Source organism: Oncorhynchus mykiss, chromosome 17 (genome assembly GCF_013265735.2).
Source record: "Oncorhynchus mykiss isolate Arlee chromosome 17, USDA_OmykA_1.1, whole genome shotgun sequence".
In the NCBI taxonomy this organism is placed as follows: domain Eukaryota; kingdom Metazoa; phylum Chordata; class Actinopteri; order Salmoniformes; family Salmonidae; genus Oncorhynchus; species Oncorhynchus mykiss.
In genome coordinates this window covers 57,118,523-57,145,710 of record NC_048581.1, presented here as the reverse complement: position 1 = coordinate 57,145,710, position 27,188 = coordinate 57,118,523, and the positions used below count along the sequence as shown (strand labels likewise).

At 41.4% G+C, this 27,188-nt stretch overlaps 1 protein-coding gene and 1 pseudogene across 3 annotated transcripts; both read left to right on the top strand.

The window, feature by feature from the left end:
• Positions 1 to 414: 414 nt before the first annotated feature.
• stx16 (syntaxin 16) lies at positions 415 to 12,714 on the top strand. 3 transcript variants are annotated; one of them, XM_021569011.2, is made up of 9 exons: positions 416 to 1,028; positions 7,934 to 7,945; positions 8,080 to 8,187; positions 8,492 to 8,632; positions 9,756 to 9,918; positions 10,119 to 10,207; positions 10,907 to 11,050; positions 11,249 to 11,329; positions 11,457 to 12,714. In XM_021569011.2, the coding sequence occupies exons 1-9, from the start codon at positions 897 to 899 to the stop codon at positions 11,556 to 11,558; spliced, it is 972 nt and encodes a 323-aa protein (XP_021424686.2). In that variant the 5' UTR covers positions 416 to 896; the 3' UTR covers positions 11,559 to 12,714. The 3 variants fall into 3 exon arrangements, with proteins under 3 accessions (XP_021424687.2, XP_021424686.2, XP_021424688.2); XM_021569013.2 differs by having other exon boundaries at positions 417 to 977; XM_021569012.2 differs by lacking the exon at positions 7,934 to 7,945 and having other exon boundaries at positions 415 to 1,028.
• Positions 12,715 to 23,003: 10,289 nt separating this feature from the next.
• Positions 23,004 to 24,268, top strand: LOC110493226 (annotated as a pseudogene).
• The last annotated feature ends 2,920 nt before the right edge of the window (positions 24,269 to 27,188 follow it).

Below are 27,188 nucleotides of genomic sequence, written 5' to 3'. Positions count from 1 at the left end.
TCTCAAACCTCAAACCCCGCCCTGGTCTGCTTGGCCTGTTTCGCAAGCATTCCCGGAAGACTTCCGATGTTGCGCCTCTGGGTTTACTGTGTATTTACGGGTGCGTTCGTAAATTCAATCTGGAGTACCAGAGTGCCCATGGGCCCTCGTATATTCCGAGCGTTGTCCGTTCATAAACGCTGAGCGTTTCGCTCTCGGAGTGTTCAGAGCGCACATTGGACGCTCTGGCCGAGGAGTAGGGTTGATCCGAGCGTTCTGGCCGAGGAGTAGGGTTGATCCGAGCGTTCTGGCCACTTAACGGCATACAAATTAACGTTAGCTAGCTTCTTCCAGACACAAATGAGCGAACACCTCACTCTGACCATTTACCCGCCCTAGCAGAGCTGGTTAGGTTGTTTTCATGTTATCCAGAGCGTTGGTGACTGTGCTGCTTGCAACAATTTAATTACGTTTTTTTGACGACATTTAGTGACAGCGGCCCTATTCAACATTGGTAAATTCGTCAGTTATTCTGCGCTCTAGCACACTCGGACGAGAGAGCCTGAGTGAATGTACGAACGCACCCGTTCCACGTAGCTAGAGAAGGCCGTTTTTTTTACCACCGACCCGTTCTATCATTTCCACTTTTCATTGAAAACAAACCATATCCGTCGTATTTTATGGTTTTATTTATGCATTTCGTGAAAGCTACAGATAACAAAGTATATGTTATTGTGAAGATAGAAAACGGAAGAACCCCTCGATTAGCCGGTCGGCGAGTGTGCCTGCTGTTTTGCTGGCTAGCTCACGTTAGCTAACTTTCCTTGTATTGTAACTTACTAGTAAGTTAACGTTAGCTAGCTAGGTTCTAGTCGTTGTTATTTGTTAGCTGTACATCCTTCGTGTGTAAATTAATCATGGCGACTAGGCGCCTGACCGATGCCTTCTTATTAATGCGGAACAATGCCATCCAAAATCGGCAGATATTGGCTGAGCAAGTGAGTACATACGACCCCCGTCGTACTCTGAGTACACGTAGCAATGCTGCGGTGAGTTTAACGTTAATCGTCTGAATTTGACATTTGATTTGTGTGTGTTATGATAGTTAACACATATGTTAGCCGTAACTTGATTAAATGTCTTCCTTAGTCACTCGCTAGTTAGCTATCTACCCAACATTAACCTGATGTTGGCTGCGTATAGCTGTCAAGTTAGATGCGTACATTTGCATTGAGTCATGTTAGAGGTATGCATTTGGAGTAGTGATGCCCTCAACTTGCATTTCCTGTCTTGCCAAAATATTTGACCAGCTCAGTTTGCTACCAATTATCAAAGAGCGTGCATTTTCCTTTGCCATGATAGTCAATTGAAGGAATGCATTTGTCAGAGTAAGCAACTAAGTAAAATATAAAGGTAGAACATGAAATGCATTTTTAGGGGCAATGTTCAATACTTAATAAGTCACAACAACAGTGCATGCTGGAATGACTTGGCTGGTCTTTTGTTATACAGATGGTCAAATGTAACAATCTACATGTTACATTTCATGAGGTGTTTGTTGATAGTGTGTGGGTTCTGTATTTGCCCTTTTGCCTTAGTGAATTGGATGCCTCAACCTCTCGATTAGGCTAGATGGTGCTGTTGTTTCAGTTATAGATTTAGTTGATCCTGTGCTTGGTAAACTGTTCTTTTAAAACATATTTAATGCTCTTTAGATCAATATGGTTGTTACTAAGATATTCGTATGCTAGAATTTTTAGAATACCTAGTTTGCACTGTTGGTCATTGTTTAATTTCATACATTCTGCACTGAAATAAAGTACCAGTCAAAAGTGTGGATACCTACTCATTCAAGGGTTTTCTTTATATGTACTAGTTTCTACATTGTAGAATAATATTGAAGACATCAAAACTATTAAATAACACATGTAGTAACCAAAAGAGTGTTAAACAAATCACCTGGAATGCATTTCGATTAACAAGTGTGCTTTGTTAAGTTGATTTGTGGAATTTCTTTCTATCCTTAATGCGTTTGAGCCAGTCAGTTGTGTTGTGACAAAGTAGGGGTGGTATACAGAAGATAGCCCTATTTGGTAAAAGACCAAGTCCATAGTATGGCAAGAACAGCTCAAATAAGCAAAGAGAAACGACAGTCCATCATTAGTTTAAGACATGAAGGTCAGTCAATCCGGAAAATGGCAAGAACTTTGTCAAGAACATTTCTTCAAGTGCAGTCACAAAAACCATCAAGTGCTATGATGAAACTGGCTCTCATGAAGACCACCACAGGAAAGGAAGACCCAGCGTTACCTCTGCTGCAGAGGATACGTTTAGAGTTACCAGTCTCAGAAATTGCAGCCCAAATAAATGCTTCACAGAGTTCAAGTAACAGACACATCTCAACATCAACTGTTCAGGGGAGACTGTGAATCAGGCCTTCATGGTCGAATTGCTGCAAAGAAACCACTACTAAAGGACACCAGTAAGGAGAGACTTGCTTGGGACAAGAAACACAAGCAATGGACATTATACCTGTGAAAATCTGTCCTTCGGTCTGATGAGTCCAAATTTGAGATTTTTGGATTCCAACCTCCGTGTCTTTGTGAGACGCAGAATAGGTGAACGGATGATATCCGCATGTGTAGTTCCCACCGTGAAGCATGGAGGAGGAGGTGGGATGGTGTAGGGTTGCTTTGCTGGTTACACTGTCTGTGATTTATTTAGAATTCAAGGCACACTTAACCAGCATGGCTACCACAGCATTCTGCTGCGATACGCCATCCCATCTGGTTTGCGCTTAGCGCTTATCATTTGTTTTTCAACAGGACAATGACCCAACACACCTCCAGGCTGTGTAAGGGATATTTAACCAAGGAGAGTGATGGAGTGTTGCATCAGATGATCTGGCCTCCACAATCACCTGACCTCAACCCAATTGAGATGGTTTGGGATGAGTTGGACCGCAGAGTGAAGGAAAAGCAGCCAACAAGTGCTCAGCACATGTGGGAACTCCCTTCAAGACTGTTGGAAAAGCATTCCAGGTGAAGCTGGTTGAGAGAATGCCAAGAGTGCAAAGGGTGGCTACTTTGAAGAATCTCAAATATAAAATATATTTAGTTTTGTTTAACACTTTTTTTTGGTTACTACATAATTCCATATGTGTTATTTAATAGTTTTGATGTCTATTATTCTACAATGTAAAAATAAAGACAAACCCTTGGACACACCTACTCATTCAAACTTTTGACTGGTACTGTATATATTTTATTTTTCATTATTGACCAGGATGCCGGGTCTTTTACAAATACTTTCTATGTAAGTCTATAATATCTTGTAGCCTAATTTCCTTTGTATAGTTTCAAAACTCTATATTGTTTGTGGTTTTCCCTTTCTGTCGCTCATTCATTCACCCTCCTTCTGGGCTTGTAGGTGTTTTGACTCTGGGACGGTTATTGTGTGAAGCAGCTTCATAGTAGATCTCAATCCAGACTTTGAAAAATTCACCTGATTGTGGATAGTAGCTTGGATAGGTTATTTTTGGCACTGATAGCACCAACTATCAAATGTTTGTTTGGATCAAAGAGCAAATCCGGTTGTTACAAGCCTTTGAGTTTATCTGATGGATATCTCTGAGGTGCTTGTTTTTGTCACTGTGTCTCTTGTATGGCGTACTGCAATCTGCATGCTCATGCTGAGTGATCTGCATATCAAAATCCTCTTTATAATACTAATTGTTGTCCTGCATCTTTCCTTTCTCTGGCCCTATATGAAATGGTTCTGTGGTTAGGCTAATCATTTGGGGATCGGGGACATAGGCTAGCCCTATATCTTTGCCTTCACACACACTCATGTCACACTTCACTGACCCAATGTATGTAGGCCTAGCTCCTGAAGATGAGCGTCTTTACCTCAATAGGTTGCTACTAATCAAATTGTATTTGTCACATTTGTTTTATTTAACCTTAATGTAACTAGGCAAGTCAGTTAAGAATAAATGCTTATTTTAGAACGACGGACTACCCCGGCCAAACCCTCCCCTAACCCAGACGACGCTGGGCCAATTGTGCACCGCCCTATGGGACTCCTGATCATGGCCCGGGATCGAACCAGGGTCTGTAGTGACGCCTCTAGCACTGAGATGCAGTGCCTTCGACCGCTACGCCACTCTGGAGCCTACATGCGCCGAATACAACAGGTGTAGGTAGACCTTACCGTGAAATGCTTACTGACAAGCCCTTAACCAACCATGCAGTTCAAGAAAGAGTTAAGAAAATATTTACTAAATAAACAAAAGTAAAAAATAAACTAAAATTAAAAGTAACACAATAAATAACAATAACGAGGATATATACAGGAGGTACCAGTACTGAGTCGATGTGCGCGGGTACAGGTTAGTCGGTAATTTGTTCATGTATGTAAGGGTAAAGTGACTATGCATAGTTAATAAACAGCGAGTAGCAGCAGTGTAAAAACAAAAGGGGGGGGGGGGATGTCCATTTGATGAGTTGTTCGACAGTCTTATGGCTTGGGGGTAGAAGCTGTTAAGGAGCCTTTTGGACCTAGACTTGGCACTCCGGTACCGCTTTCTTTGCGGTTGCAGAGAGAACATTCTATGACTTGGGTGACTGGAGTCTTTGACATTTCTTTTAGGCCTTCCTCTGACGTCGCCTAGTATATAGGTCCTGGATGGCAGGAAGCTTGGCAGGAAGCTTGGCTCCAGTGATGTACTGGGCTGTACGCACTACCCTCCATTGTGACTTACTATTATGGTCGCCATTTTGGAATTGATCTCAGGGAGTTCAATGTCCAATGCAGCTATTTTTATCTCAAATAATTTATGGGTAACAATTAAGTACCTTACAGTGATTGTTTTCAATTTAAATTGTAAAAAAAGAAACTCAAAGAACCATTTCTCAAGCAATAATTTTTCTAGAACTGTCTGGGAGTGGTCTGAGTGGGGAGGGGGAAAACTACAAACTAGCTGTTATTGGCATCTACTTACCTAGATTAACTCGTGGATACCATTTGTATGTCTCTGCGTGCAGTTTGAAGGAAGTTGCTAACTAAAGTTAGCGCAATGACTAGAAGTCTATGATAACTGCTAGCATGCTACAGTAGTAGATACCATAGACATCCAGTCATTGCTCTAATGCTAGTTAGCATTGGTTTGCGAAACTACCTCTAACTTCCTTCATACTGGATGCAGAGACATGGTATCTATGATTTCATCATAGACTCATGACTCAGGAGAAGTAGATAAATGGCTTCATTGCCAAAATCCTGAAGTATCCCTGTAACTAATTCAGTGGCTGTGGATCCAACTGCAAGTGAAGTCAGGGGATATGAATCTGCGACAGCCGAAAGTCGGACACTATAGTGGTTTTTCAACAGCAAGGCTCAGATCAACATTGTTTATACAAGTTTTTCTTTATAAATGTCCAAATACACTTTTCTATACCCCCATATCACAAACTGAAAACCTAACGTGTACAATTAATTGGTTAAATAGGTCTCAAATATCACTTTCATTTGTATCCCCTGTAGCTTTAGTATCGAGGAAAAGTTGGTTCCTGTTTCAGTCACATCTTTGGCCACGTTCTCGTGGGTCAAACAAAAACACCCCAAATGATTGGTTGACAAATAGTGCCTCCCACAATGCAAGTGATGGCTGCATGGTGCAGTTGGCGAGGAGACACTGCAGCGACTTGAATCGGACTTCATCAAAAACGGCATGACTTTTGATCACATGATTTTTGTGTAGTTCATGCAGTCGACATGTAGTGGCAACTTTTTTTTTATACCCATAACGCAACACACTTTGAAAGGCGGAGACCAACGTTGGTCAACGTCTTGACAAAAGTGATCTGCTCGAACGCGCCCCTGTGTGGAGAACAGGCTACTAGGGGGAAGTTAGATCAAGCTCACTCAATGTCTGCAAGATCATATAACAGAACCGAAATGTAATGGCACAATGTAATGTTACTGTAAGACAAAAACACAATTGGTTTTTCTCATGAGGCCAAAACTCAACCATGTGCGTCTCTAGGCAAAATACACAGGTAGGCTATGCTACAGTTTAACAACATGTACACTGAGCAAATTTTAGAGAACATCATTCAAAACAACAACATATAACTCAAGGTCAAAATTCAAATCCCCATTATACTGATTGAGATCTGATGGTTGGTTACTATGGGTAAAACTTGAAGAATTATCATTCACAATTAAATGCTGTGGTGTTTTTGTCTTACGGTAACGTTGTGCTATTATATTTGGTTCTGTTATGTAGAATATTGTGAGATCTTGCAGACATTGATTCAGCTTGTTCTAACTTTAATAAACAAGCACCATTCGCCTGAGTAGCCTGTTCTCTGCATGTAGAGAATTTATTAGGTACAGAACCCTGTTCACGAAAATGGTTTGCTCCTTTAGAAAGTGAGTCTCGTGGACGTGGCTTGCTATATAAAGCGGACATCAAGGCAGTCAGTTACTGTTCGATTGAGTGTTAGAATGGGCAAAACAAGTGATCTAAGTGATTTTGAGCGTGGTATGAACGTCGGTGCCAGGCGCGCCAGTCCCAGTATCTCAGAAACTGGGCTTTTCATGCACGACAGTGTCTAGGGTTTACAGAGAATGGTGCGACAAACATCCAGTCAGTGGTGGTCCTGTGGACGAAAACAGCTCGTTGATGAGAGGTCGTAGAACAATGGCAAGAATCGTGCAAGCTAACAGGCGGATCACAAACAGGCAGATAACGGCGCAGTACAATGTTGGTGTGCAGAACCCATATCTCGTCGGCCCTTGTCACGAATGGACTATTCCAGCAGACGACCACACTGGGTTCGACTCCTATCAGCTAAAAAACAAGAAGTGGCTCCAGTGGGCACGCAGTCACCAATACCTGACAATTGAGGAGTGGAAAAACATTGGCTAGTTTGACGAATCCCGGTTCCTGTTGCATCATGTTGATGTCAGGGTTTGGCGTAAGCAGCAAGAGTCCATGGCCCCACCCTGCCTGGTGTCAACGGTACAGGCTGGTGGCAGTGGTGTAATGGTGTGAGGAATGTTTTCCTGGCACACGTTAGGTCCCTTGATACCAAATGAGCAATGCTTCATTGCCCGGAGAATTCAAGCTGTTCTGGAGGCAAAGGTGGTTCTGGCCCGGTACTAGTGTACCTAATAAACTGGCTACTGAGTGTGCACATACGCAGAACGTGATCTGCACATGCACAGAGTCTTCGGGAAGCTCTGGATGTTTTTGTCGGCAGACTAAAGAAAATAGACATCACAACGAGACACCAAAACATTTCAAAAAGAGAGACCTAAGACAGCAACACAGCATGGTAGAAACACATGGCAACATGGTAGGTAATAACACAACATGGCAGCAACACAACTTCGTAGCAGCACAATACATGGTACAAACATTATTGATGTGATGTCCCCAGGCAGGCCAAAGCTCCATCCCTTCAAAACAGGCTGACATTCCAGGCGGTCTTTTCAAACAGTTCTTACACTAAAAGGGCATTTTCATCATTTTTACAATTTCACAGTATTAATCCGACCGTGTTTGTGTGTATGTGTATATATATTAATATATCACAGGAATTTTTTATATTTTTTATTGCATTTCCAATGATTTGTTCCTCACGATTTTTATAGATTTCTCAGATACATTTTAAAGGGGGATTTCACAGGTTTGAAGAACCTCAATTGATTGACATAAAATTCATTAGACTTTTTTTTCAGACAATCTGGTGACTTAAAATGAGACATTTTGCAAAGTGTATGATCCCTCTTTAAACTGTCTGCGAGTGCATGCAAAATGTCTGTGTGAAGCTGATCACTGCTTTTTGTCTGGGTCTCACTTACTGTCACTGCTGTCTTACTTCATCTCACCTCTCCCTCTCTCCTCATTGGATGGGACTTCGCTGGGGTCTGCCAATCACATTAGGAGCTTGATGAGGTACTGTCTAATCTCGTATCCAAACTGTCACACAGAAAAAATAATAAACCATGCTTTGTATTGGTTGGAAAGTCTGCAAACAATGTTTCAAATGGGTAGTGATAACTGTGTAATGTGTATGGTTTTACTGTCAGTTGGCTGATGACCGCATGGCCTTGGTCTCAGGGATCAGTCTGGACCCAGAAGCTGCCGTCGGAGTCACCAAGAGACTGCCGCCCAAGTGGGTAGATGGGGTCGTTGAGGTAAGAAACAATCACATGCTCTTAACTACTTCAGTATGAAAAGTTTATTATTATGTTTATTACTAGTCTCTTCTCAAAGCAGCAGACTTCAAATGCTTAATTTCACCATCACAAACAATGAAACTATTAAGCTAGATACTTTAGAAAATGTAGGCCTAATATGTATTAGTCTATATAAAATTCCTAAATCCAATCTCACTCATCTTTCTTTAAAATAGATTTCTTATTTGGAACTTTGGATCTTTCGGTGTCTAGTTTTCTCGTACCTCTCATGTGTAAATCCTGTGGTTGCGTGGGCTATCAGATTCAGTATGAAATCACACGGGTCCGGCAGAAAATGAAGGAGCTGGCCGCCCTCCATGACAAGCACATGAACCGCCCTACCCTCGATGACAGCAGTGAAGAGGAGCATGCCATAGAGATCACCACTCAGGAGATCACACAGGTAGGTCAGTGACAGAGATGGGAGTCTATACAAGAAACCCCATTGAAAGAACTTTGAAGAGAAGTCACTACTACAATTATAACTGTTTTACATAGGAAACCCGCTGAGGCAAACAAGAAACCCTATTGAAAGAAACCACATTCTATACAATAAACCCCATTTGAAAGAACTTTGAAGAGAAGACACATTTATTATTACTACATAGGAAACCTGCTGAGGCAAAAGGTGACACACCTCATAAGTGGCCTTCTGGAAAAGCCAACGCCTATGCAGTGGTGTAAAGTACTTGAGTACAAATACTTTTTTGGATATCTGTACTTCACTTTACTACAGTATTTATATTTTTGACAACTTTTACACCACAACATTCCTAAAAAAAATAATGTACTTTTTACTCCATACATTTTCCCTGAAGAACTTCTTACATTTGGAATTGTTAGCAGGCCAGGAAAATTGTCCAATTCACACTCTTATCAAGTGAACATCCTTGGTCATACCTACTGCCCCTGATCTGGCGGACTCACTAAACACAAATGCTTAATTTGTAAATTATGTTGGAGTGTGCGCCGTCCGTAAAAATAATAACAATTGTGCGGTCTGGTTAGCTTAATATAAGGAATTTGAAATGATTTATACTTTTACTCTTGATAATTGAGTATATTTTAGCAATTGCATTTACTTTTGATACAAGTATATTTAAAACCAAATACTTGTAAACTTTTACTCAAGTAGTATTTTACTGGGTGACTTTTATTGAGTCATTTTCTATTAAGGTATCTTTACTTTTACTCAAGTATGACAATTATGAGTTCCTAACTTATTGTTATGAATATTAATTTGTTAGTATGATCTGATCATATTTAAGACTTCTTGTACATGTTAACGTTTGGCTTTTATAAGGGGCTACGGTAAATGGAGCCTTCTGATGTAATACTGTATGTCAACAATTATTGGCCGTTCTTATTATATAGTAGATTAAGACAAATATTTTTCAGTGAGCATTTCTCCGTGCTCTCATTTTCTTGGGTCTGTGTTGATGATAATTATTTATTTAGAATTTAAATTGTACAAAGGTCTTTTGTCTTATGGCAAAGATGTATTGCTCTCTCCTTTGTCTGTGTAGATGTTCCACCGGTGTCAGCGTGCAGTGACAGGTCTGCAGACTCGCTGTGGCCACTGCACAGAGCAGGAGGAGAGGCTGCTGAGAAATGTGGTGTCCTCGTTGGCAGGGAGCCTGCAAGAGCTGTCCACCAACTTCAGACACACGCAGTCCAGCTATCTGAAACGTAAGCACTCACTCAGTTGCGAGGTGTAGGATTAAATACTATCTTTTCTGAATTTTTTTCTTTCTATTAGTTTCAAGTCTTCCATCCCTCACTTCTCTCTCTCCTTACACAAACACTCTCTACATGTATCTTTGTTTTCACCTCCACCCTCATATCATATGTCTCTTTTATTGTCATAATGTTGATGCTTTCTGTTACAGGCATGAAGAATCGTGAGGAGAGATCCAAACACTTTTTTGACTCTGGTCCTCTAATGGAGGAGGATGAAGACCTGGCACTATATGAAATGGTGAGCTTGGAACTGACAGTGTTTTTTGACATTTACTTGATCAGCATAGGTGTTCATGCATTTCTCTCAGGAAAAATATTTATCCTGGTTAAATTAATATAGTAATGTATAGACAAATGTCTTGTTTTTGCTAAATGTAACAAGAATGTGAGTTCCAATAGGTTGACTTGAAGCCTAATGAAAATCAATGGGTGTTGTGCTTTATCGCAATGTAACACCTTTAAATTTTAACAATACTCATCTGATACCACATTATTTATTTGGATAGCCATCAAAATGTTGACATACTTTCCATTATAAATATCACACTATTATTTACACTAGAGATATCCTTGTCTCATCGTGCACTAGCGACTCCTGTGGCGGGCCGGGCGCAGTGCATGCTAACCAGGTCGCCAGGTGCACGGTGTTTCCTCCGACACATTGGTGCGGCTGGCTTCCGGGTTGGATGCGCGCTGTGTTAAGAAGCAGTGCGGCTTGGTTGGGTTGTGTATCGGAGGACACATGGCTTTCGACCTTCGTCTCTCCCGAGCCCGTACGGGAGTTGTAGCGATGAGACAAGATAGTAACTACTAACAATTGGATACCACAAAAAGGAAAAGAGAAAAAAAAGTAGTTCACTATAAAGGGAATATGGCACCATTTTGGGATGCAGACAAAGTTATATCTCGCTGAGCCCATATCTCTGATCTCGCCCAGGGGTTTACAGATGACCAGCTGGTCCTGGTAGAGCAGAACACAGTGATGGTGGAGGAACGTGAGAGAGAGGTCCGACAGATAGTCCAGTCCATCACCGACTTGAATGAGATTTTCCGAGACCTGGCAGGAATGGTGGTGGAACAGGTCTGTGAGGGAAACCATTTTCAGTGTTTGGAAACACGACAATTATATGGAAATAAAGTTTAAGCTATACAGTCCATTTATCCATAATTTCATTTGACTCTGCAGTAATATGAATAATATCTGATTTACATCACCATCAAACTAATAAAAAAAATATATGACTTTGTCTTCGATCTGATTTTCTTTCTCCAATATCAGGGCACAGTACTTGACAGAATTGACTTCAATGTGGAGCAATCGTGTGTCAAAACAGACGAGGGGTTAAAACAGTTACAAAAGGTGAGGACACAATGTTAAGAATTGTTGATGTTTCAGCCCAATTGTTGATTATGTCCACAAAAAAGGGAACGATGTTATCTTGCCAACAAACTTAGTTAAAACATTTTCTCTCTTTGTTTTCTTGCAGGCTGAACAGTATCAGAAGAAAAACCGAAAGATGCTGGTTATTTTAATTCTTACTGTTATAGTTGTTGTTCTAATACTTATACTATTTGGGACCAAGTTCTAGTGATGCATTCCTTTGCTTTTGGTATGTCTGTGTGTATGTTTGGTGTGCATCTATGTGTGCTTGTGTGAGGAGTGTCTGTCAGTATCGTTTAAAGTACAATCTGTCCAACTTTCCAATCACCCTTCCCGAATCTCTCTCTGTATGGCTCATGAAGATGTATTGAATGCATGATCCCTAAGAGAGGACAGCCAGGGAGAGTTCCTATTTCACTTTTCAACTGGCCTGCACACATGGCCACTGTCCGCCCCAATACCCTCTTAAACATGACCGTACCGTACCCTACATCTGTCATGGTTACTGCTGCAAACAAACACAGAAAAAAACACTCCTTAAATTCACTTGTGGAAGACTACTGATTAATTGTCATGGCCACACATTTAGCTTGTTTTTCAAGCAAATAAGTGGTTTGCTTGTGTGAGCATATCATATGTCCAGTTTTATTGTAAGCTATAGCTGCTGTAAGCCCTGCCCTCCAATGTCTGTTTTCAAGAGAAGAATCCTGACAACTCAACTAGATGAATATTGAATGTCTATGAACAAGGAACATTTGTGTCTCGTGGCGATTCTACACGACCCTGGTCATTTTTGCATTTGATTTTTCACTTTATCATGGTTACTTTTTTAGAGAGAGAAATGACAAGGTTTGCAATCAGTGGCTGAAAAACTACAATAGCTAATTCATTGAATACCAAAAACAACCTTTTGGGTTAAGAGCTGTAGTTGACCATCCTAAATTCATGTATCTACCAAGAGTAGTGTCTTTAATGAATTTGCACATTTAGATCACTTGATGACTGCTTTCTTTTGTTTCATGACCTTCTATTGTCTGATATCGCTAACTAACACATCAGTTCAGTTTGTTCTTGTCTTTTATCCCTCACAGTTTGCACATATCGAAAGACTGATGGGTTTGGTTTCATGGCTGTGAAACGGTCTCCTGTATAATATGAAATTATAATTATTTATTTTGAATTTAAATTGTATAAAAGTTCAACGTTTTTTTGTCTAATATGACAAAGATGTATTGAGTAGCCTACATTGTGTCTTTGGCCTAAAGTATGGGGATGAAAATTGTGATCAAGCCTTGATCTCAGAAATGACTTTGCCCATTCCACTACAAAATCAATTAAAAATTGAGTACCTTTTTCTCACACTACTCTGTTTCTTATGAAGCATTTTACTTTTGGGGGGAAAATGTTTTACTTTGAGCAGCTTTTGAAAGCAAAAGTCTTAATTTAAAACCGTATTGATTGTTGAATTCGATTTTCATAATAGCAAGCTAGGACTGATGGTTTGGTTAGCAAGTCTGTTTGGAAAACACGGCAACTACTGTCGTCATCTAGTAAACACACGTCTAGTGGCTAATGTTAAATTATAGCCATGGTATGAAAGAGAATCATCTCCGGGCTCTATGCGTTCACTGTAAAATAATTTAACTCCGTTAAAAGGGCAGTTGCACGTCGTTTATTATTCCCCATAGAACTCATAAACCCCTCCGTTGATTATTCCTTACATAATCTTTGGTTATACAGACACACTTCAATGGTAAATCAGCATTGTTCGTGTTGTGTGGAAAAAAAACCTGCTATGTCCTTGTGGTATATTAGCTTCTTTTTTTTTTTACGATTGTGGATATTAGCATTAAAAAAAAAGTGATGCATTGCATTAGGTTTGTAGCAGCAGTTTCAGAGATCCAAGAAAACTTTGCAAAAGGAGGGTTAGATAGTGTGTGAAATAGATTTCTTAAATCAGTACGTTTTGGTCATTTCCCCCGTAAAATCAAAGTGGAAAAGACTAAATGGAAAGACTAACGTTACTATACAAAAACATGGAAAATGAATCTAATTCAACCTCAGCTGTGACACTTCTATATGAAAAGCAGGATGTACGATAAAGTGCATCAATCCGTCGCTTTGTCCAAAGGTGGCGAATGTGGTGCTCGAATTCAAGGTTTCTGCCGGAGACTCGGAGCCCCAAAATCGCCCGGTCCTAATTCTCGGTCAACTGAATAACCTGCAGCAAGCAACCTGGACCCAAGTCATGAGGAAATTGCAGCCAGGTTTCAACGTAAAGATGAGGAAATAAAAAAGCAGGGCTGCTGGCGCTGAACTGAGCGGCGCGTGAGTTCTCCGACAAGCACTCACCAAAGCTAGCTGGCCAGCCTGTATCAGTAACTTTTTTTCTACCTAGTAATTATACTATGACAATGCTTACTTTTACGCTCGGTATTTTGTGAAATAGTTAAATGGTTAGATAGCTCGCAAACTGAGCGGCTTAGCTACCACACATCAAGTCATGCTAGAAAAGTGGGTTTTCACCGACAACGAATTCGGCAGAAGTTCTGCTCCCATTCATTTTCAAGGAGGGCACGCGATGAGAAAATTAGCATTAGAACCCTTCAAGCAGAGCGGTAGCAAAAGCGGAACTCTGCTCTACTTTATGCAAAATGAATGTAGAGCGTTGGAGAGAAGCATTCTGGTCAAAACCAGTGGAAGCTCCTCAGAGGAAGGGGAGGACCATCCTACTCAGTGAATTTTAATAAAAATTGTGAAACATTTAAAAAGTTATCATTTTTAGATATAACTATAATATATTAATGTCTCCAAATAACTGATTAAAACACTGTTTTGAAATGGTCTAAAGTAACCTCAACAGCACCATCTAGGGTAGCACCATGGTATAAACTGGAGGACAGCTATTTTCTGTTCTCTGGATACATTGACTTCAATACAAAACCTAGGAGGCTCATGGTTCTCACCCCCTTCCATAGACTTACACAGTAATTACGACCACTTCCGGAAAGACGCCCTCCAACCTATCAGAGCTCTTGCAGTATGAACTAACATATTGTCCACCCAATCAAATGATCAGAGAATAAATCTAGTACTGAAAGCATAAGCATGGGGCAGCAGGGAAGCCTAGTGGTTAGAGAGTTGGACTAGTAACTGAAAGGTTGCAAGTTTAAATCCCTGAGCTGACAAGGTACAAATCGGTCGTTCTGCCCCTGAACAGGCAGTTAACCCACTGTTCCTAGGCCGTCATTGAAAATAAGCATTTGTTCTTAACTGACTTGCCTAGTTAAATAAAGGTAAAAAAATATATAAAAAATAAAAAGCTACAACCAACTAGCACTGCAGTGCATAAAGACCTTTTTTTTAATTATTATTAAGGAGATGCAGCAGAGTGATGGAGCTAGCTATATGTCGTAAATATTTTCTTAGTTTACCTTTCACTTACTTAGCTAATTTAGCCTACTCAACAACATGACTCAAACAGAGAGTCAGGTTGTTGAGTAGGCTTTTTTCTTCTTTTTAACTAGCTGGCTATCTATCCAACACTGCAACTCTTCCTAGTCAAGGTAAGCTTTCGGTTTTTATAAATCTATTGCCACCGGGACAACTGCTAAACTGCTTGCTGTACTGTGTGATTGCATACATGGATTGGATTGTGGGTTTACTAACGTGTTAGTTCTAGTTTGTTGACAACGTTAATATGTTGACAATGATGTAGGCTGTGTAGCGGTTATGGTATGAAGGTTAGGCTTCGAGAGTTTTTTGCACCTGGTCACAAACCGCTCGTGTTGTGCACTGAAGTCCACAAGCGAAGGGAAAAGCTAAAAGGCGGAGAGTGCGTAGATGCAAGAAGGAATTTATACAACAAGCAAAGTGATGAAGCTGTATATGGCTGCTATGAAAGTGAACTGTGTGTGCGGGGATCAGGGGTGTATTCATTCCGCTGATTCTATTGCCAAACTTTTCTTAAATGGAAGCAAACGGAATGGAATTATTGCAGTCCAGATAAGCTAGATGCAGGTAAGAGTGTGCAAGGTGGTATTGAATGTATCACTGTCTGCCACCTTTTATTCCTCCAATTTGTCTCTTGACCTGTACACCTACGTTTATAAACTTTAATTTGTAGGATAGGTTGTAGCAACCTCGTGATGTTTATAGGGCAAATTCCAGGTAGCCTATCATGTAGTAGCCTAAATCTTGTCGATGGTACATTGAACTGGGTGAATGGAATATGAATGACAGTCATCCAATATTTGCTGTAGGCCTAATAGAAATAAGGCCATGCTCATGAATTTTTTTTTATCTCACCTGCCGCCACTGGTCAAAACCACTGTTAATTTGTAACATGCCATCTCTATTCTCCAACCAACCATATTGACTAATTCCTTGATCCCTGACAAAAGAAATTGGCCTCTATTCTTTAAAAAAATTCAAATGTAATATTAAACTTTTCCCCCATTTTACTAGAGGAAGCCGGCCTGAGGGAAAGTCAGTCTTGCTGTATTAGCTAGCTAGCATGTTCCAACCTTCTCAACATGTTCATGTGCCAAGTCGCATGTCCCCGACTAACCTAGTCAAGAAATGTGGCGATGTCTTCACATTATGTAGACAAGGCTCTGCACATTTACATATAAACATTCTAAATGTCCCTTGTTTGTCACGAATATTGAATACAATACTATTTAAACTTACTCTGCCGATTGTCCGTGGTGCTGGTCCCTCAGTTGGTAAATTTTTGACAAACTATCCACAGGAAAGTAACGTTATTATTAAACCGACTTCAAAACACAGGTCTATGTGTGTGGCAATCAAGATTAGTGATGTTCAGTTTGTGAACAATTCGTTATTTTACAACTCTTTTTACTGACTTGATTCATTTTTCTGAGTGACTTCACAATTGCTGGCCGCAATTGTTTTTCTTTTGTTCATCACCGAAGGTACGTGCACAAGACGGACACACGTGAACCATGTATACTGCAGGTGTTTATATGGTTTTACATGTGTGCCAGATGATAGAAATGTTAACTTCAGTACCGATGCTTTAAAAAGTTGGTTAAACAATACTTTCCTGTGGATATTGTATCTCAAATTTCAAGCAACTGAAGGACCAACAACGCAGAGTAAGTTAAAATAATTGTATTCAACATTCTGGCTTGTAGAAAATCTGAGAGGAACAAACACTATCATGTTCCAGATGGTGTATTTAGATATTCACCACCTGGACTCCAGGCAACGACTAACCTAGCTATTACTCCTCGTGACATGAATTAATGTTTGGTCCAACCAGCTGACTTTGGAGTCTAACTCTAACTAACAACTTATTTTAAACCAAATATACTCTATTTGACTGGGTATGTCTTTTTGTCTTCAGGAGATTAAGGCAGTGGGGACAGAACTGGGCATTACTCCTGTCATAATTCGTGGAGAGGAACTGAAACAGAAAGGATTTGGAGGTACTGTATCAGGAGAAGGCTTGTTATAATGGCCATGCATCCAAAGCCTTGGCTATGTGTTATGCTTCCATTTGAAGCCATTTTAGCTATGGATTGGAACTCCAATCTGTTGGGTTCTTTGCTTGCAATCACACAGACTAATGTGTGGGCCAGTTATAAAAGCCTTTTCCAAACTGGCTGTACTCTTGTGAAGTGTTTAAACAACAACATAAATATGTACTGTATGTATCAGGTCACGTGTGGACCACATGCTTTCTTCCACTTCCCTTATGGAGTTTTCTTGGTACATTGCCATGAAAAAGTATTTGCATAATGGGACCCTTGTCATCCAAAAAGTTGGCTCATGTTTTCCAAAAAGCACCTGGATGATCATCAAGACTCTTGGAATAATTTCCTATGACAATATAATTCAAAAGTATCACTTTTTGGATGACATGGGTTCCATTATTTTTGGTGAAAACCAAACACTACATTCCACAGTAAGAACCTCATACCAACGGTCAGCGTGGTGGTAGTGTGATGGTTTGGGGATTTTTTTATTTATTTTATTTCCCCTTTATTTAAGCAGGTAGGCTAGTCGAGAACAAGTTCTCATTTGCAACTGCGACCTGGCCAAGATAAAGCATAGCAATTTGACACATACAACAACACAGAGTTACACATAGAATAAACAAAACATACAGTCAATAATACAGTAGAACAAAATAAAACAAAAAGTCTATATACAGTGAGTGCAAATGAGGTAAGTTAAGGAAATAAATAGGCCATAGTGGCGAAGTAATTACAATATAGCAATTAAACACTGGAATTTTAGATCGGCAGAAGATGAATGTGCAGGTAGAGATACTGGGGTGCAAAATAAATAAATAAATACCAGTATGGAGATGAGGTAGGTAGATAGATGGGCTGTTTACAGATGGGCTATGTACAGGTGCAGTGATCTGTAAGCTGCTGTGACAGCTGGTGCTTAAAGCTAGTGAGGGAGATGTGAGTCTCCAGCTTCAGAGATTTTTGCAATTCGTTCCAGTCATGGGCAGCAGAGAACTGGAAGGAAAGACGACCAAAGGAGGAATTGGCTTTGGGGTTGACCAGAGAGATATACCTACTGGAGCGCGTGCTACGAGTGGGTGCTGCTATGGTGACCAGTGAGCTCAGATAAGGCGGGGCTTTACCTAGCAGAGACTTGTAGATAACCTGTAGCCAGTGTTATTTTGCGACGAGTATGAAGCGAGGGCCAACCAACGAGAGCGTACAGGTCGCAATGGTGGGTAGTGTATGGGGCTTTGGTGACAAAACGGATGGCACTGTGATAGACTGCATCCAGTTTGTTGAGTAGAGTGTTGGAGGCTATTTTATAGGTGACATCACCGAAGTCGAGGATCGGTAGGAGAGTATGTTTGGCAGCATGAGTGAAGGATGCTTTGTTGCGATATAGAAAGCGGATTCTAGATTTAATTTTGGATTGGAGATGCTTAATGTGAGTCTGGAAGGAGAGTTTACAGTCTAACCAGACACCCAGGTATTTGTAGTTGTCCACGTATTCTAAGTCAGAACTGCCTGCACCTGCTCGCCCGTGATGCTGGACGGGCGAGCAGGTGAGGGCAGTGATCGATTGAATAGCATGCATTTAGTTTTACTTGTGTTTGAGCAGTTGGAGGCCACGGAAGGAGAGTTGTATGGCATTGAAGCTCGTCTGGAGGTTAGTTAACACAGTGACCAAGGAGGGGCCAGAAGTATATAGAATGGTGTCGTCTGCGTAGAGGTGGATCAGAGAATCACCAGCAGCAAGAGCAACATCATCGATGTATACAGAAAAGAGAGTCGGCCCGAGAGTTGAACCCTGTGGCACACCCATAGAGACTGTCAGAGGTCCGGACAACAGTCCCTCCGATTTGACACACTGAACTCTATCAGAGCAGTAGTTGGTTAACCAGGCGAGGCAATCATTTGAAAAACCAAGGCTGTCGAGTCTGCCAATAAGAATGTTGTGATTGACAGAGTTGAAAGCCTTGGCCAGGTCGATGAATACGGCTGCACAGTAATGTCTCTTATCGATGGCGGTTAATGATGTCGTTTAGAACCTTGAGCGTGGCTGAGGTGCACCCATGACCAGCTCTGAAACCAGATTGCAATGCGGAGAAGGTATGGTGGGATTCGAAATGGTCAGTAATCTGTTTGTTAACTTGGCTTTCGAAGACCTTAGAAAGACAGGGTAGGATAGATATAGGTCTGTAGCAGTTTGGGTCTAGAGTGTCACCCCCTTTGAAGAGGGGGATGACCGCGGCAGCTTTCCAATCTTTGGGAATCTCAGACAACACGCAAGAGAGGTTGAACAGGCTAGTAATAGGGGTTGCAACAATTTCGGCAGATAATTTTAGAAAGAGAGGGTCCAGATTTTCTAGCCCGGCTGATTTGTCGGGGTCCAGATTTTGCAGCTCTTTCAGAACATCAGCTATCTGGATTTGGGTAAAGGAGAAATGGTGGGGGCTTTGGCGGGTTGCTGTGGAGGGTGCCGGGCAGTTGACTGGGGTAGGGGTAGCCAAGTGGAAAGCAGGGCCAGCCGTAGAGAAATACTTATTGAAATTCTCAATTATAGTGGAATTATTTGCATTATTTGCTGCCTCAGGACCTCGGCGACTTGCCTTCATAGAAGGAACTGTGATTTCTGCTCTGTATCAGAGAATTCTACAGGAGAATGTCAGGCCATCCATCTGCGAGCTGAAGCGCAGCTGGGTCATGCAGCAAGACAATGATCCAAAACACACAATCAAGTCTACATCAATCAAATTTTGACCTTATCCCAATTTATTTTTTTTTTTACCTTTATTTAACCAGGTAGGCTAGTTGAGAACAAGTTCTCATTTACAACTGCGACCTGGCCAAAATAAAGCATAGCAGTGTGAACAGACAACACAGAGTTACACATGGAGTAAACAATTAACAAGTCAATAACACAGTAGAAAAGAAAAAGAAAAAAAGGAGTCTATATACAATGTGTGCAAAAGGCATGAGGAGGTAGGCGAATAATTACAATTTAACAGATTAACACTGGAGTGATAAATGATCAGATGGTCATGTGCAGGTAGAGATACTGGTGTGCAAAAGAGCAGAAAAGTAAATAAATAAAAACAGTATGGGGATGAGGTAGGTAAATTGGGTGGGCTATTTACCGATGGACTATGTACAGCTGCAGCGATTTTTGAGACGTTGTGAGATGTTGTGGCAGGACTTGGAATGAGCAATTCATGCTTGAAAATCCACAAATGCAGCTGAGTTAAAGCAATTCTGCATGTAAGAGTGGACCAAAATTCCTCCACAGCGACGTGAGATACTGATCAACAACTACGGGAAGTGTTTGGTTGGAGTCATTGCAGCTAAAGGTGGTACAACCAGTTATTTAGTGTAAGGGGGCAATTTCTTTTTCACACAGGGGCATTGTGTGTTGCATAATTTAGTTTATTAAATGAAGTATGTAATTGTTGTGTTATTTGTTCACTCAGGTTCCCTTTATCTAATATAGGTTTGGGTTGAAGATATGATAACATTCAGTATAAAAAAATAAATATGCAAAAGTAGAGCAAATTAGAAAGGGGGCATACGGCTCTGTATGTTTGTTTGGTGGTTCTCCTCTCCGTTTTGTCTTGGAATATACAACGTTTTTATTCAGCTTTGTTACTTTCTCAACAAAACAAGCTGATTTAATGGGACCCAAGAGATTTTGGCAAAAAGGAATGTCAAATTAAATGAGTTTTTCCACATTGGAACAAAGTGTGTATTCTGGTTTATGAGTTGTCATGATACACATACACTCATCATGGTTCTCTGACTGATAACACAATATTTGTTTCTGTGATCATCAACTCGATCACTTTGGATTGTTTGGGCCTTCAGAGATCTATGGGGTGGGCAAGGCAGTGGTGAATCCTCCTGCCCTGGCAGTCCTGAGTCACAAACCAGATGGTGCCACCCAGACTATTGCATGGGTGGGCAAGGGCATTGTGTATGACACTGGAGGTCTCCGCATCAAGGGAAAGGTATAAAGGTATGCTTATTGCTGGTCAGTTGGGTTTGCATTCCAAATGGCACCATATTCCCTGTAGTGCACTACTTTTGAACAGAGCCCTATGGGTAAAGGGAATTAGAGTGCCATTTGGAACGGGTCATTAATGTGATTATTTTGTCCAATTCAATGGATGTTAGGGAGTTTCCAGCCAAATAAGTATTAAATTACAATGTTGTAAGGGTTGAATGTACTTTTCTTTTGCATCAAGACCAACATGCCTGGGATGAAAGAGACTGTGGTGAGGCAGCAGCCATTTTAGGAGCTTTCAAAGCTACTGTCAATCAGGTGAGGCCTACTGTACCTACTACCCCTGCTTACTCTTTCAAGTCAAGTTCTTATTTGAAACATAAGGTCCTGTTAGGAGACACCCTACTGGAACATGTACTGAAAGTTTGGTTAGAGCTGTTGAAATGTGTCTTTATTTCAGGGCTTCAAGGACAATCTCCATGCCGTATTCTGCCTGGCCGAGAATGCAGTCGGACCCACTGCCACACGGCCAGATGACATCCACACGCTCTACTCTGGAAAGAGTAGCCATTGGGGGAGCATGTAAACCGGTTAGGCAAGGTAATGGGAACCGGGCTAATATGATGGCAACCTGATGGAGGTAAGTAGAGTTTTTTCCTTCTGATGGGCTTTTGTGTGGGAAAGAAACAATTAGCTGGCATTTGAGCAAGGATTCATTATTGGCTTACATTTAGTTTGTTGTTTGGTTAATTTATGGTTTCAATAGCCTTTTGTTCTTTTTGCTGCCTTTCTGATTGAGGAATTTATGGCCTGAAATAAAAAAAATTCCCCCTCTTGTTTTGCTAACTTTCTCACAGAGGACAGTGGAGATCAACAACACTGATGCTGAAGGCAGGCTAGTGCTCTCTGATGGTGTGGTGTATGCCAGCAAGGACCTCTCTGCTGACATCATCCTGGATATGGCCACAGGTGTGTGACGGGTGGCCTCTAGAGCCACAACAGTGCAGCTTTGGCAACAACACTCGCCTATATTACTTTGATGCCCCACACTTCTTTAATCACTTATTGTCATTTTGCAGCAAGAGGGATATCATTTTGCAATTATATAATAGATTTAGGCCTCTAATATTTGATGTATTTGTATTTCTATAAGACTTAGTCCACTAAATGTTCGGAAGTGATGGTTTGGTAATAAATGTTAGCCCAAGAAAGTCAAGTCATCACATGTACATTGTTGAAACACTCATAAAAGCCAGTTGGGACTGTTTTACATTCACTGCACTTCAATCAGAGCAAAGGTTAACAGGGCTTGTGACAGACATAATACCTAGTAATGAAAAAGTTTTACTTTCCATTGATCTTTGCACTCACTGACATCTTTAGCCCAAGACAAACTCCCCACATTCTCTGAGGAACTCAAAACAACTTATCAAGGGTGTCTCACACAAGTGGATGGTGTTAATCACACAAAATTGTTAGGCCTACAAAAATAGATTTTCCTTAGAACAGTCATTTTCTAACTCAAAACACACCTCGTGCTGGTGATGACGACACCACATCCTGTGGTAACCCTCATGATGTGCTGATTTGGCTCATTCTGAAAACACCACATGATGCATCATATTGTCTTTTTTGTGCTAGCTAGTGAAGTAGCTAATTGCAAGTGAAACATTTGTCGCTGAGGTCTGATCAGCACAAAATTGGGGCGGATTTTTGTTGCTGACCAGAAAAGGTTTAAATCTATACGGAATATAAATGAAACATGCAACAATTTCTAAGATTTTACTGAGTTACAGTTCATGTAAGGACATCGGTCAATTGAAATAAATTCATTAGGCCTTCATCTATGGACTTCACATGACTGGGAATACAGAAATGCATCTGTTGGTCACAGATACCTTTTTAAAAAAAAGTTTGGGTGTGGATCAGAAAACCAGTCAGTCTTCTTTGCATAAAGTTTATCAAGCTGTTGATTGTGGAATGTTGTCCCACTCCTCTTCAATGGCTGTGCGAAGTTGCTGGATTTTTGGTAGGAACTGGAACACTCTGTCACACATTAATAGAGAGCATCCCAAACATGCTCAATTGGTCACATGTCTGGTGAGTATGCAGGCCATGGAGGATCTGGAAAATTATCAGCTTCCAGGAATTATGTACAGATCCTTGCGACATGGGGCTGTGCATTATCATGCGGTGATTATCATCACATGAGGTGATGGAGGCAGATGAATGGCACGACTTTGGGCCTCAGGATCTCGTCACGGTATCTTTTAATTGCCATCGATTTAAAAAGCAATTGTGTTCCTTGTGTTCCTGGATAAGAGTGTCTGCTAAATTACTCAAATGTAAATGGATGTCTTTGCTGTGTCTGTGAAATGACAGGAAGAACGCCACGAGCACCTGTGCCGGCCTCTATCGGCTCTCACCTGGGTTTTGACTGGCCTGGGGTCTGGGTCCATGTGGACATAGCCTCCCCTTTCCATGCTGTAAGTGACTGGATATTTGAGTTTAGTAGGGGTGATTTCCGAGACACAGATTAAACCTAGTCATTAACTAAAAAGCAAACCCAATGGAGAATCCTCACTGAAAATGCTTTATAGTCCAGCATTAGGCTTAATGTGTCTGGAAACACCTCCTTAAAGTTTCAATTAATATTTAGAAAGTATAGACTAGACATGCTATATTAAATTAATTTCAGCCCCTCACAGATCTTGACTGACTTGTATAAACAAAGGATCTTCCTATGTATAGCTTATCAATCTAGTGCTTATAGATCGGTGAAGAAATGTGTAGGAGCTAAGGGAATGGGGGCTGGGAGCCCAAATATAGTTGAGTCATGGTGTAACCTGTCCTCTCTCGCGCTTTCCCTCCCTTACACTCTGCAGGGGGAGCGCACTACCGACTTTGGCGTGGCTCTGCTCATGGCTCTGTTCGGCCAGGCCTCAGACGACCCCACGCTCAACCTTGTGTCTCCTCTGGGGGCCGCTACCATGAATGCCGCATCCAGGGACCCGGTGGAGCACGACTGCAAGTGGAGGAGACTGGTGTAAAACCTCCAAGCAGCCACCTCTGGACCCACCCACCTCCACTCTTTACACTGACATACACTGAACACCTAGAAAGCATTTCCAATCCTCCATTTTTATTTGACTCATTCACAATGGAGTGACATTTTTTTGGGAAAAAGAGCAGGTGGCTAGAATTTCCCTCAAATTTGTTCATGTTGTATTTAATTGACTGTCTTTAATTTTGTCTCCAAATGGTTCATGAATAATTGGGAGGGAGGAGGAATATGCAAATGTTTATAGCATGTGGAACACTTTAAGGTTCTGCCTTCCTTGAATGAATTACCAGAGCATTATCACAATTCTCCAAAATTAACCATAGCTATAATAAAATCAAAATACAGCCTTAAATGGTTAAGTAACTGAATAAGGTATTTGATCCTGTGTGGTAAGTGATGGTTTATTTTTCTGTTTCTATGTCCTTGAGCAAATTAGCTTGTTTAGGTATCAGGCAAACACATACTTTGGTTTTTAGCCATAGCCTAGCCACTGATGGCCAACTTCTCATTCTGGACATTGGGAATAACCCATGTGAATAGTAAAGCTGGATATTTGGAATAGGATATATATATATATATATATTTTCACCTTTATTTAACCAGGTAGGCCAGTTGAGAACAAGTTCTAATTTACAACTGCGACCTGGCCAAGATAAAGCAAAGCACAGTGACAAAAACAACTCTGCAGAATTGCACATTAACAAACGTACAGTCAATAGCACAATAGGAAAAAAATAATAATAATCTATACACTGTGTGCAAATGTAGAAGAGTAGGGAGGTAGGCAATAAATAGGCCATAGAGGTGAAACAATTAAGCAAGTAGAGATACTGGGGTGCAAGAGGGTAAGTAATATGGGGATGAGGTAGTTGGGAGTGCTATATACAGATGGGCTGTGTACAGGTACAGTGATCTGACAGCTGATGCTTAAAGTTATAGAGGGAGATATAAGACTCCAGCTTCAGTGATTTCTGCAATTCGTTCCAGTCATTGGCAGCAGAGAACTGGAAGGAAAAGTGGCCAAAGGAAGTGTTGGCTTTGGGGATGACCAGTGAAATATACCTGCTGGAGCGCTTACTATGGGTGGGTGTTGCTATGGTGACCAGTGAGTTGAGATAAGGCTTGGCTTTACCTAGCAAAGACTTCTAGATGACCTGGAGCCAGTGGGTTTGGTGACGAGTATGCAGCGAGGGTCAGCTAACGAGAGCATACAGGTCGCAAAGGGGGGTAGTATATGGGGCTTTGGTGACAAAACGGATGGCACTGTAATAGACTACATCCAGTTTGTTGGTGGCTATTTTGTAAATGACATCGCAGAAATCGAGGATCGGTAGGATAGTCAGTTTTACAAGGGTATGTTTGGCAGCATGAGTGAAGGAGGCTTTGTTGCGAAATAGGAAGCAGATCCTAGATTTAATTTTTAGATTGGAAATGCTTAATGTGAGTCTGGAAGGAGAGTACAGTCTAACCAGACACCTATGTATTTGTAGTTGTCCACATATTCTAGGTCAGAACCGTCCAGAGTAGTGATGCTAGTTGGGTGGGAGGCTGCCCGCAGCAATCGGTTGAAGAGCATGCACTTAGTTTTACTAGCATTTAAAAGCAGTTGGAGGCCATGGAAGGAGTGTTGTATGGCGTTTAAGCTCGTTTGGAGGTTTGTTAGCACAGTGTCGAAAGAAGAGCCAGATGTATACAGAAATATACATATATATATATATATGTATACAGAATGGTGTCGTCTGCGTAGAGGTGGATCAGAGAATCACCAGCAGCAAGAGCGACATCATTGATATACACAGAGAAAAGAGTCGGCCCCAGAATTGAACCCTGTGGCACCCCCATAGAGACTGCCAGAGGTCCAGACAACAGGCCCTCCGATTTGACACATTGAACTCTATCTGAGAAGTCGTTGGATAACCAGGCGAGGCAGTCATTTGAGAAGCCAAGGCTATTGAGTCTGCTGATAAGAATGCAGTGATTGACAGAGTCAAAAGCCTTGGTCAGGTTGATGAATACAGCTGCACAGTACTGTCTTTTATCGATGGCGGTTATGATATCGTTTAGGACCTTGAGCGTGGCTGAGGTGCACCCATGACCAGCTCGGAATCCAGATTGCATAGTGGAGAAGGTATGGTGGGATTCGAAATGGTCAGTGATCTGTTTGTTAACTTGGCTTTCGAAGACCTTAGAAAGGCAGGGAAGGATGGATATAGGTCTACAACAGTTTGGGTCTAGAGTGTCTCCCCCTTTGAAGAGGGGGATGACCGCGGCAGCTTTCCAATCTTTGGGGATCTCAGACAATATGAAAGAGAGATTGAATAGGCTAGTAATAGAGGTTGCAACAATTTCGGCTGATAATTTTAGAAAGAGAGGGTCCAGATTGTCTAGCCCAGTTGATTTGTAGGGATCCAGATTTTGAAGCTCTTTCAGAACATCAGCTGTCTGGATTTGGGTGAAGGAGAAGCGGGGGGGCCTTGGGCAAGTTGCTGCAGGGGGTTGCTGAAATGTTGGCAGGGGTAGGGGTAGCCAGGTGGAAAGCATGGCCAGCCGAAGAAGAATGCTTATTGAAATGATTGATTACTGTAGATTTATCTGGTGATAGTGTTTCCTATCCTCAGTGCAGTGGGCAGCTGGGAGAAGGTGCTCTTATTCTCCATGGACTTCAGTGTCCCAAAACTTTTTGGAATTAGTGCTACAGGAAGTAAATTTCTGTTTGATAAAGCCAGCCTTAGCTTTCCTAACTAACTGAGTATATTGGTTCCTCTTCCCTGGAAAGTTGCATATCGGGGGGGCTATTCGATGCTAATGCAGAACGCCACAGGATGTTTTTGTGCTGGTCAAGGGAAGTCAAGTCTGGGGTGAACCAAGGGCTATATCGGTTCTTAGTTCTACATTTTTTTAATGGGGCATGCTTATTTAAGATGGTGAGGAAAGCACTTGTGAAGAGCAACCAGGCATCCTCTACTGACGGGATGAGGTCAAAATCCTTCCAGGATACCCGGGCCAGATCGATTAGAAAGGCCTGCTCGCTGAAGTGTTTTAGGGAGCGTTTGACAGTGATGAGGGGTGGTCGTTTGACTGCGGACCCATTACGTATGCAGACAATGAGGCAGTGATCGCTGAGATCCTGGTTGAAGACAGCAGAGGTGTATTTAGAGGGCAAGTTGGTCAGGATGATATCTAAGAGGGTGTCCATGGTTACGGATTTAGGGTTGTACCTGGTAGGTTCCTTGATTAATTTATGTGAGATTGAGGGCATCTAGTTTAGATTGTAGGACTGCCGGGGTGTTA